This window comes from Podarcis erhardii (genome assembly GCF_964252035.2).
Source record: "Podarcis erhardii genome assembly, chromosome: 13".
Classification (NCBI taxonomy): Eukaryota; Metazoa; Chordata; class Lepidosauria; order Squamata; family Lacertidae; genus Podarcis; species Podarcis erhardii.
This window is the reverse complement of record NC_138502.1, coordinates 11,590,701-11,603,390: the sequence shown is the minus strand read 5'-3', so window position 1 is coordinate 11,603,390 and position 12,690 is coordinate 11,590,701. Positions and strand designations below refer to the sequence as shown.

Here is a 12,690-nt window from a genome sequence, read left to right as displayed (position 1 = left end):
CAGATTAAAGAAGCTTTTAAATTGGATAAAAAGCTAGGATTCCAGGTGGAAAAATCGAAATTGGAAACAGAACTGTTAGAACCTAAGACTAAATTACTTTCAAGAATGTATAACTTGCTGCTGAGGTGGAATACACAGGATGAAACGGTTAAATCAGCTATGATAAAGTGGGCACAGGACATTGGGTATAATATCATGTTTGCTGACTGGGAAAAGTTATGGACCACCGGTATGAAGTTTACGGCATGTAATGCCTTGAAAGAAAACATTATGAAAATGATACATAGGTGGTACATGACCCCAGTCAAGCTAGCAAAAATATATCACCTGTCAGATAAGAAGTGTTGGAAATGTAAGGAAACTGAAGGAACGTTCTTTCACCTCTGGTGGACTTGCCCCAGGGTTAAGGCCTTCTGGGAAATGATATATAATGAGCTGAAAAAGGTATTTAAGTATACCTTCCCTAAGAAACCAGAGGCCCTCCTTTTGGGCATTGTTGGCCAGAGGGTGTTAAAGAATGATCGAACATTATTTATGTATGCAACAACAGCAGCAAGGATACTTGTTGCCAAATATTGGAAAACTCAAGATTTGCCCACGCTGGAAGAATGGCAGATGCAACTGATGGACTACATGGAGCTAGCAGAAATGACCGGCAGAATCCGAGACCTGGGAGAGGAAGCAGTGGAAGAGGATTGGAAGAAATTTAAGGACTATCTACAAAAACACTGTAAACTATATGAGTGTTAAGAAGGATGAGAGATTTGAAAACAACAGGGCACCATAAAGTTAGCTGAAAAGATTATGAGAATGAGTGAATTTTATGAGAAAAAATAAATAAATTTTGAATAAATACTATGTTAAAATTAGGTATCTAAGACCTAGATAAAAATATTCAAAGTTAGGGAGAAAATATTGGAAATGTGTACAATAAGAATGGAAACAAGGTGATAAGTTGCTGGCTAAAGTTTTTATGAATTTGGAACGCAGGAGCGAGAGATGTGAGGAAGTCCAAAAATGAAGAAAAGATGGGTATCACAAGATGTCAGATTTTATGTTTGTTTTTTTTTGCCTATTTTCTGTTTACTCTGTCTTTTCTCTTTATTGTATTAACAAAATTCTTAATAAAAAAATTTATAAAAAAAGAAGAAGACCAAATGCTGAAAGTGATAAACTTGGCTTCATTGAAACTGTCTGGTAACTTCCTGGCGAGGAAAGCCACAGCAAAACTTACAATTGCCAGGCAGCTCATGTAGATGAGGACACAGTAAAACATGGTCACAGACCCTTCATTACATTCTAGTATAATTTCTTCTGTCATTGAGTGCATGTCCACATCTGGGTATGGGGGAGAGGTTGCCAGCCACACAGTACATATGCCTGCTTGAACTATGGAGCAGGAAAGGAGAATGGAGTGGCCTAGTCCTTTCCCCAACCATTTCCTCATCCTGGATTCTGGTTTTGTAGCCATGAAGGCCAAAACCACTGTGAAAGTTTTTGCCAGGACACAAGAAACAGCAGTTGAGAAGATGATGCCAAAAGCTGTTTGTCGGAGGAGACACATCACGTTCTCAGGTCGGCCAATGAAAAGCAATGCACACAGGAAGCAGAGCAGGAGAGAGATGAGGAGAGTGTAGGTGAGGTTTCGGTTGTTTGCAATGACAATGGGTGTGTCGTGGTGTTTCATAAATGTACCTAGTACCAGAGCTGTGATCAGGGAAAGGGAAAGAGAGCAGCAGGCTAAACTGATGCCCAAAGGTTCTTCGTAAGACAAGAAGCTTATATCCTTGGGTAGACATGCATCCCGGTTCTTGCTTGGATAGTCTTTGTCTGGGCATTTATCACAGTCATTCATATCTGGAAAAAATAAGGAAATGACCTTGAGCTCATATCACCTTGTTGGTTCCGATGTTGACTTTCTGTCTGAGAAGAAAAGAGCTCTGCTCAAATTAAAACACATTTTGAATACTGTCTAATGTGCTGCAATGTGGTATTGTTGAATTTAATTGGTTCAGAGCTATGTGTTGCCACAGCCAAAGCCAATGACAACTGAATGTTCATTCTCACTAGTCTGGGTGCAGGCTGTGTAAGTCTGAAGGAGTGGCAAGGCCCCCTCTAGATATGATTTGAACCACATACCACCCAACTACTCTCAATGCATGGTCATTCTCTTTTGATTAGCATATTTAGAGTATCTGAAGGGCAATGATTACAAAGAGGCAGGATCACACACACAGTAGATGATCTCCTTTTTTGAAACTTAAACTCAGCCTTCCTTACAGCACCATTCAATCCTAAGTACTGAGTCTGGATCTATTTAATCTATTTATTTCTCTTACCCTCCTGGTTTGCAATCTTCCCCTCTGGACATGGGATGCAATTGTAGCAGCAAGGGGGCTGTCCCTCCTTCACTTTCTTGCTGGATCCTGGAAGACAACTCTCAGTACAGACAGAAAGAGGCTGAATCTAATCCATAAATGGAAGAGCAGAAGGTTCATCAAGAGACTAATGACTTTGGAATCCTTTATGTTTTCGGACCTCTCTCTATGTTAGTAAGCTGACACAGAATTTCAGTAACAGATAGGTAGCCGTGTTGGTCTGCCATAGTCAAAACAAAATAAAAAAATTCCTTCCAGTAGCACCTTAAAGACCAACTAAGTTAGTTCTAGGTATGAGCTTTCGTGTGCATGCACACTTCTTCAGATACACTGAAACAGAAGTCACCAGACCCTTCTATATAATTTCAGTAGTATGTAATGGCCATACAGAGAGCAATTGCTTTTTTCATATTCGTAGTAGTAGTAATGTTTGAAATTATGTGATATTCCCTCAATATTGTTCTGGGATGGCAAGTTAAGATTTGTGAGTTAGCCGAGATGGCAAAAATGACTGCAGCTATCAGGGGCTGCTCCAATCAAAAATTCTATACAGAATGGGAATGCATAGGGGAATAAATGAAGAAATATGGTGTTAAAGCAGAACTTTTAATAGGCAATTGTTAAGCGTGTAAGGACAAAATAAGTAATTATAATTTAAGAGTTTTCAAGTTACTCTATTTTATCAAAGCAACTAGAAAATATATATATTATGATGGGAAGATCTCACACAGGTGAAGGGAAGCAGTGGGGTGAAGGGGAGGGTTAGGTTGAATTTGGGAAATAAAATAATATATGGGACAGCAAAGGATATAATAGATTCTTATAGAATAGTAATACATTGTAACCAGAATAGAAGTTTAAAAGGCAAAGTATAGGTATTTTTAATATTTTCATCATTGTAATTGTTATTATTATTTCTTATTGGTAGAAGGCGATGTGAATTTAGACTTCTTTGTTTTGCTGTCTGTATAATTTTTTTTTCTTTTTTAAGGCAATTAAAATGAAAAAAAAAATTGTTCTGGGATGTGCAGTGCCTCATCTGTTCTGCAAAGATTGCCCTTTCCATTAAAGTACACTTTGAAGTTACTCTAGTTTCCCTGTTAATTTTGTTATAATTCTTACTTTTGAGTATGCTGTACACTAGGTAGACAAGGTTGGGGATAATAATAATAATAATAATAATAATAATAATAATAATAATAATAATAATAATAATAATAATAATTTTTGAGGAACACAATCTTTGCGAATTCCAATATAAAATTATTCTGGACAAATTCGTGAATTGGAATCAAGCTATTCAAAACCTATGACACTCCTTGGCAAGCTACAACACAATTCTCTCTTTTTTAAAAATATTTTTTATTGATTTTCATCAAGAAAAATACATATCGCACCGACAACTTTAACAAATTTTCTCATTTTTGGACTTCCTTCAGCCTCTCTGACAATCATCCGAATTAAACTTTTTAGTTACACATTTCCTAAATTTGCTATTGCCTTTTGACATACCCTTCCACATCTGTTTTTCTTTTTTTGCAATACTTCTTAGGTTTTTACAGAGCTTCTTTAAATGCCACTAACAAAGTTCATTATCACTTATACATTCCCAATACTCCGTTAACTTTCCCCAGTCCTCGATAAACTTTTGATCTCGTAGATATCTGATCTTCCCTGTCAGTTTATCAAGTTCTGCATAGTCCATCAGCTTCATTCTCCACTCCTCCAATGTTGGTACTTGTTCCTGTTTCCATTTCTGGGCCAGTAGTATTCTTGCCGCTGTTACTGCATATTGGAAAAGTTTACAATCCTTTCTATTTATTTCATTTCGTATAATTCCTAAGAGAAAGGTCTGTGGTTTCTTAACAAATGTATATTTCAACATTTTTTTCAGTTCATTATATATCAATTCCCAGAAGCTCTTCACTTTCTTACATTCCCACCACATATGATAAAAAGTACCATCCCTTTCTTTACATTTCCAACATTTACATTTCCAACATTTCTTGCATGTTTTATACATTTTTGCAAGTTTTACCGGTGTAATATACCATCTATAAATCATTTTCATAGCATTTTCCTTTAATGCAGTACATGCAGTAAATTTAATATTTTCATTCCATAGTTTGATCCAATCATTAAATTGTATATTATATCCAAAATCTCTGGCCCATTGTATCATAACAGATTTAACTTCTTCATCCTTTGTATGCCATTCCAGCAATATCTTATACATTTTAGATAAAATTATATATTCATTATTTATTATTTCTATTTAAAATTTTGAATCTTTCTCTACAAATCCATATTCCTTAAGGTCCTTTTTAAACATTTCATTTATTTGAAAGTAATGCAACCAATCATATACATACTCTTTTACTTCTTCATAGGGTTTCATTTTCCATTTCCCCCCTTCCTTAACAATCAAATTTCCATATGTAATCCAATTCCTTCTCATATTGATTTTTTTAACACTCATAACCTCTAATGGAGACAACCAGTGCGGAGTTTTTGGTTCAAGCAGGCTTTTATACCTATCCCATATTTCTATCAACGATCTTCGGAAAATGTGGTTCTCAAAACCTTTGTGGGTTTTCTTCTTTTCAGACCATAAATATGCGTGCCACCCAAATCTGTTGTCAAATCCTTCTATATCTAACAACTCTGTATTTTCTAATTTTATCCATTCCTTTAACCAACAGAGACATGAAGCTTCATAATATAATTTCAGGTCTGGCAGGGCGAAGCCTCCTCTTTCTTTAGCATCTGTTAATAATTTAAATTGAATTCTCGGCTTCTTACCCTGCCAGATATACCTTGAAATTACTCTTTGCCATTCTTTAAAAGTCACAGTCCCTTTGATTATTGGAATTTTCTGAAACAAAAATAACAATTTTGGCAGTACGCTCATCTTTATCGTTGAGATCCTTCTCCACAGCGATAACTTCATTCGTCCCCACTCCTCCAGATCTTTCTTTATTCCATTCCACACTGGTATATAATTATTCTGATACAAATCAATATTCTTAGGGGTTATCCAAATACCCAAATATTTCACCTTCTTCACCACTTCTATACCTATTTGTTATTGCATTGTTCCTATCGTATCTTGATCCATGTTCTTAGCAATTATTTTAGTCTTTTTCTTATTCAATATAAATCCTGCCACTTGACAAAATCTTTCCACCTCTATAAGTATGTTTTTAACACTTTCTAAAGGTTCTTCCACCGTTAAAACCAGATCATCGGCAAAGGCTTTAACCTTCTATTCATTCCGGCCTACTGCGACCCCTACTACAACACAATTCTCAGTATGTTAAGAACAAAATATACCTGTCAGGCGGCAGGGGAACCAACTCCCACTGCAAGGTGCCAGGAATGGATGAGAAAAGGAAAAGTCCTTACCATCTACCGTATTTTTTGCTCTATAAGGCGCACCAGACCATAAGACGCACCTAGATTTTGGAGGAGGAAAACAAGAAAAAAATATTCTGAATTTCAGAAGCCAGAACAGCAAGAGGGATCGCTGTGCAGCGAAAGCAGCAATCCCTCTTGTTGTTCTGGCTTCTGGGATAGCTGCGCAGCCTGCTTTCGCTCCATAAGATGCACACACATTTCCCCTTACTTTTTAGGAGGGGAAAAGTGAGTCTTATAGAGCAAAAAATACGGTACTTGCTATTCAATATTTACAGAGAGAGGCTTGGAAATGCAGCCTCTTGGAATAATGGCATTGTTCTGAGTAAATCTCCAGCCCCCTTCTCTCCCACATCCTCATTCATCAACAGTACCCCGCCTATGGTTGCCACTTAGTGCCATCTGTCTTCAAGACCTTTGCTCTCACTCTCTTAAGGCTTGCCAGGATCTGGGAGATGGTGGGTCTGGAATGCTTTCTAGTGATAATGTGTCAGCCAGCGGCTCCAGCTCTGCCTCCTCCTCTTCCCCCAATATTTCCCAACTCCACCCCCCATCTTCCTCTGAGCTGTGACCTCCATTAAACCCCTGCTGTAATTCGGAACTGTCTTCTTTTTCTTTGGAAGGGTCAGGGTGGGGAAGTGGTCTCCACCATTCCTCCTCTACCCAGTCCCTGATAATACATTTTAAAACTAATTTTGAGATCACTCCTTTTTAAAGATTGATGTTTGCATTCCTAATGGTCTCTTGCTCTTCACACCTTTCTTCTCATGTCCCTCCTTCACCCATGTCTCCTCCTTCGACCTCTTCCACTGGCACCCTGAGAAGATGTGTGTTCTCCTGCACCTGCTGCTGTGTGTTCTCAGTTTCTTCCTCTGGTATTATTATGCCTCCTTTCCCCACCTTTCTAGCAAGAAAGACAATGTCCTGGGGCCTATCAATTCATGCCTCATCCTTCACTCTGTCAGAAATCAGTATTTAATAAGTGTAAAGAAATCCAAATTGCTTTGGTTTATTTTACAATAGTTTTCTACTTAGGATTCTAGCTGAGGTCCCCCAGCGGAAAAAATAATCCATTTAATTAGTCGAACTTAACACTTGTCTGCATTGTTTGATATATTGTTGCTTCAAGGTCACAATGATTGTGAAGAACTCCACTCTGTAGCTTCATAGTCTCTGAGCATGTATCCCCTCTTTTGCTGGGGGAATGTACCCAGATGCTCCATTTGACTGAAAGAAAACCTGCCCTCCAGGCCCTTTCAAACAAAAACTGATATTTGATCTGGACCTAATGACGCACATTCAGATGAAGGATTGCGTGGTGCAAAACCCACATGTTCATGGATGCAGCTTGTAGTGTGGTCTGTGAATGGTTGGGATTAGGCTTAGACAACCTAGCTTTTGTTATTTTCATCTGAACTAGCAACCCCCTAAGGCATATTTACACTGTTAGCCATGCTTAACTTTATTTTTTAGTAAAAGGGTTCTGTTTTGTAACCTGCTTAATAAAATATTGGTCTTCTAGCAGGGACCTTTTGCCTCTTAATCTGGTACCTGGATGCTTTGGTTATACACCACTCATCAATTTACAACTCAAAAGGCAGTGAGAAGACCTGTAGGTGGATAATGATTGCTTATTCAATACTGAATCTCTTTTGAATTAGCAAACAATGCAACCCTACCTGGTTAAACCAACTGTGCCATGTGATGGCATCTCCATCAAGGAGTAATGATTGGTCTGGAGGAGCCTGCGGATCTATCCTCCCAACTCTCACTCTGTGCAAACTTTGGTTGGAGAATATAATCCAATTGACAATATCCAAGCTAGGTGCTGCCTCTCCATTCTGGTTTATGAAGACCACATCTCCTGCAGTATTGTTAAATGAGATGCTTCTCAGAAAGTGATGGAGCTAGATTGAAAACAGAAAAGACAGGGGTTTAGAAAAGACATCAGTCTAATGCAGGGAGGAGTATTTTTTCCCCATGAGCAGAACCTACAGCAAATGGTCAGTGACAGCAACTGTCAGTGGATTCAGGCCCAAGCATGGAGAGAGTCAACCAGTTTTCTTTCACACGCATGCCTCTCTCTGAAACTTCCTTACAACCCGTCTCTCTCTGAATGCCCGCAAATTAAATATTTGTGAGTAGCGAGGTTTCTCTCTCTCTCTTACTCCTCACTGTCACTGAACATCTTGGAAGACACAGCAGTGGTGTGCGAACACGTGATCTAAGGAAGGATTTGGTTGATATGGGATAGAGGGAATGCTGAACATCTCTCAACCATTACCACAGCTTCCTATATATGAATGCAGTGGCACTTCACTGGGCTGTAAAGCCTCCCTCATACAAATGCTTTCTCTTCAAACACAAGGCAGTACCTGCTCAAGGATGAACACGACCATCATTTCCCTTTCCTATAGGGCCTACTGTCATTTGCAAGCAGCACAATATGTGGGGAATTGTCTAGGATACTATCATATCAGTGCCACCTCCTACTCTGTCTGTAGAATCATAAATTCAGTTCTTTGTTCTTCTTCCTAACACACCCGCTCAAATGTTTGAACTCTGAGAGGAAAGAACAAGTCGATAGGCTTTTGGGAACCCAAAAAGTGTCAGGAAGGAAGAGGACTTTCACAGTTGAGGATGTTCAGCCTTTACCTGCCAAATCTCTTGATTCAGATTCTTCCCTCTCTCTTTGTATGGCATTCTTCTATGTCTGAGTCTGGATGTGGACATGGCATGAAAGGCATGGGCCATGGCATAGACAGCACTGTGGATGCTATAACTGTGACCTGTCATGCTCATTTCAAAAAGGGATCCGGGTAGGCTCTCCAGCTTCTCTTCTCCGGTGCAAATATTCCCCTCTACCTTGTCTGCAGCGATATCTGGGAACACACATTCAAAGGCCTGTTGCCAGAAGTCCCTGATAAAACTGTCCCCATCTGTGCTGGAAGGGTTTCTGTGCACAACATACTGATGAAATCCTGGTGGGTTTCTGAAGTGAATTTCAAAGGATATAGCACCATTGAATACTCTTGAATCCCAGTTCCTTTGAAAGACAAATGAAGCAAACTCAACCTGGGCTGTTGTTATCCATACTTTACTTTTTACTTTCTTTGTCATGTCATCATCTTCTGATAGGTATGAAAGCCATCTAAAAGTTGCCATGGAATAAGAGTCTCCAGAGGCAACGACTACGTTAGCTTTGCTGCTAAAAAATTGATCTTGTATATGGGCTGCTTGTTGTAGCATGCCATACATTTCAGAAATAAAACTAAAATTGGGGACTCTTTCTATGAATGCAAAACAGACACCACTCTTGGTAAACATTGGGGAAATGGTTTGCACAAATCTTTCTCCATTTTCATTGTCTGTTGCAATGACTCCAATCCACGTCCACCTGAAATGCAGAAGCAAAGAGAGAATTCCCTCATACTGAAGGGCTTCTGGGGCTGCCATCTGGTACAAGGGAAGCCCTGGGCTTTTATCATTCATCACTGGAGCAAATCCATAAATGAGCTGAAGAGGGAATGGAGGAAGAGAAGAGGCAAAGTAATATTTGCAGAGTTCTTTCAAACTATTAAAATACATTATGTGGTAAATCCTGTTAGTCAGATATGCCTTTTGCCACCCACCAGATGTTGCATTCCTTTCTCACTTATACTAAAGACACACATGCAGATGGTCTGGAAATTGTGATCATCTCTTATTCCTGCTTGTTACACATTTGTTATGTTGACCAGACAGGGGCATTGTTCTTATCTTATATTTTTTTAACTTACGCATACTTGCAAAATTTGGCAGGGTCTTGTACGATGGATGAAACTGATTGGAAGGACACATAATGCCCTAAACAGAGGATTGCCTAACACTGCGTAAGACATTATTTACTGTAGCCATGTCAGAATTGCAACTTGGGTCGCATACACATTCCTTCTCTGGAACTTCTTTCGTATTCATGATGTACATACCCCAAGACACAGCAGAACTGCCATTTCTCCCTCTTCTTTTTCAAGACATAATTTATAAACATTTATTTCACTTTGAAACCAGCTGCTCAGTACTATTACTGTTTTCCAGCATAACTGGATTATATCTGCAATTTGTCATACCTTCAGAGTGTGTTTAATTTGAAAGTGCTTTACCCCTAAACATACACATATCGTGTGTGGAGCCATGGCTGGTGAGGGAGAAGCCCACTCTCCCACCAATTGCCTTTGGGATGTCCTTAATATGTGTTACAGGTAGGTAGCCGTGCTGTTCTACCATAGTCGAAACAAAATAAAAAAATGCCTTCCAGTAGCATCTTAGAGACCATCTAAGTTTGTTATTGGTATGAGCTTTTGTGTGCATGTACACTTCTTCAGATACTTAATGTGTGTGTAAGAGATTGGGTGTGTGACATATTTTTTCTGGTATTGCAGCCTTTCTTTCCCCTAATTCAGGTAATTTTATTTTATTTTAATTCTGTACCACCTTTACATTCCAAAGAACTGGTTCTGCTCCAATTTCATCCCAACCCAGAACTGGTAATACACCCTGAACAGGTGCTGTGAAAGTGTGCATGCACATAAAAGCTCATACCAAGAACAAACTTAGTTGCTCTCTAAGGTGCTAGTGGACAATTTTTTTTATTTTATATATTTCTACTGCATCAGAGCAACACGGCTGCCTACCTAAAACTCAAGCTAACAGAGGTATAGTACATAGGTGTCCTACCTGCGGAATCTTATAGATATCCAAAACAGTGGCCACATAAAAGGAGATTTCAGAATCAAGTCCTCCAATGACCCCTGCCAGATTATTTTCAACATCACATATATAGTTAGGAACAAATTTCTCCACCCTGGATAAAAGCAGCAGTGTGGCGAGATATGTGCTCCTTGCACTGACATAGCTGTCATATAAGTGGAAGCCCAAGGTGATATTGGGTAAGATGTGAGGGTCTTCATTGATCTCCTTGACTGCAAATGCCAAGGCCACAATGTGCTGGTAAAGCTTAGGCACCACCCTAGAAGGAGAGTTGCAAACAGTTTCAGAAGGAACATATACTGGTATATCGTTTTACATATCAACAAAGTAGTTAATCATATAGACTTCAGTGGAGTTAACTCCCTGTCTATTCCATTGATGAACAGTTCTTATAATTAGCAAGTTCTTCCTGATGTTTAGACAGAATCTCCTTTCTTGCAACTGGAATCCATTGGTTTGGGTCCTTCCCTCTGGAGCAAGAGAAAACAAGCTTGCTCCATCTTCCTGGTGACAGCCGTTGAGATATTTAAAAATGGCTATCCTACATCCACTCAGTCTTCTATTTTCATAGCTAAACATACCCAATCCCCTCATAATTTTGGCTTCCAGACCCTTGACCATATGTGTCACCCTCTTCTGCACATGTTGCAGCTTGTCAATATCCTCCTTAAATAGTGCTGTACACAACTGAACACAGTACTCTAGGTGTGGTCTGAGCATGGCAGAATAGAGCTGCTCTATTACTTCTTTTGATTGGGGCACTATACTTCTGTGGATGCAGACTCCTTGATCATTTTCAAGTGTGCTACTACTGGCAAGCCGATGTTCCCTATCATAGATTTGTGTAGCAGGTAATTTCTGCCTAAGTGCAGAACCTGACATTTGCCCCTACTGAAATTCATTTTGTAATTCACAAAATTCTATGTTTCATAATATATACCATCATTATTCTGAGGCTGCATCTGTAGGTTTGATCATTCCTGTTCTGTAATAAATGAGTGGCTTAGTTCTTACACAAGTTCTTCAGGCAGCGCTGGTGGGGGTTCCTCAGTGAATTCTGCTGCAGACGAGATGAAGCCACTATGGAAAACAATGCCACCAATGAGGAACTCTCCTGGCTGATGATACATGTGAAGTGGACGGTGTGGACTTTGGAGCTTGCATTTTGCTATTTGAGCCTGACATACAATGTAAGAAATCAGTTCCAGCAACAAGAACATTAAAACCTCCATTCTGAACACAAAGGCAACTGTTTGTTCTATGCAGAAACTACGTTTTCTCTTTTCTGAGTTAAAATTGTCTTGTTTAAATGGTAGTTTATTTTCCCAAAACGACGCAATCTGGGAGTATCCAAAATCAGACTCAAATTATAGCCCTGTTAATTATCAAGCAGGAATGTAGTTATTCACCCAATGCTAAGAATTCCCTCTGGAATTGCTGAAGAAAATGTGTTTGTCACCTATTCAGAACTGTTATTTTTATTACCCTTTCATTAGATAATAAAAGACCAGTGGTGTATTGATGAAGTTAGAAGTTAGAAGCTCATTAAAGAAGACCTTGTAACCAATTGGGTTTCCAAAATATGTAGTCAGCATCTTGGAATTGGGGTCCCTTCCAGCTCTATGAGTCTAGGTTACATGAGCCACTGCTTCCCTTAATAACGGTACTGTGTAAGAGGAAAGTCCAGGGAGAAGAGCTACATGGTCTGCTCTATGAGCTATGGGGGACTGTTTTGTTGGGTTGTGGCAAAAATCAATATAAGGAGATTTAGTCCATCTGTTATATGCCACATCAAATACACTTGGTCATGCTTTATTTCTTTCTTATGATAAGCTGTCCCCTGCTGTTTAAATCTGGCCTCACCAAAATGATATAACATTTGGGGAAGAAGATGCAGCCCAGTAACCCAAAACTAGAGGCCAAAATAGAAAAGATCTCCACAGCCACCATGTACTTTCCCTTGGTACTCAGGTAGGTAGGAACAAAGGACAGCCACACAATGCAAAAGACCAACATGCTGAAGCTGATGAACTTGGCTTCATTAAAACTGTCTGGTAACTTCCTAGCTAGGAAAGCCACAGTGAAACTGACCATGGCCAGCATTCCCATGAAGCCTAGGACACAGTAGAACATGGTGACTGATCCTTCG

The 12,690-nt window shown here is 39.3% G+C and overlaps 1 protein-coding gene across 1 annotated transcript in view; it reads right to left on the bottom strand.

Annotated features, from left to right (window-relative positions):
• The window catches only part of LOC309326653 (vomeronasal type-2 receptor 26-like), an 89,161-nt gene that overhangs the window by 7,551 nt on the left and 68,920 nt on the right, over nt 1-12,690 (bottom strand). The window contains exons 7-10 of the mRNA XM_081835537.1: nt 8,448-9,308; nt 7,472-7,699; nt 2,340-2,466; nt 1,139-1,857 (exon numbers count right to left, since the gene is read on the bottom strand). Of these exons, the coding sequence (XP_081691663.1) occupies nt 1,139-1,857; nt 2,340-2,466; nt 7,472-7,699; nt 8,448-9,308 (1,935 nt within the window). The remainder of the gene's footprint in view (nt 1-1,138; nt 1,858-2,339; nt 2,467-7,471; nt 7,700-8,447; nt 9,309-12,690) is intronic.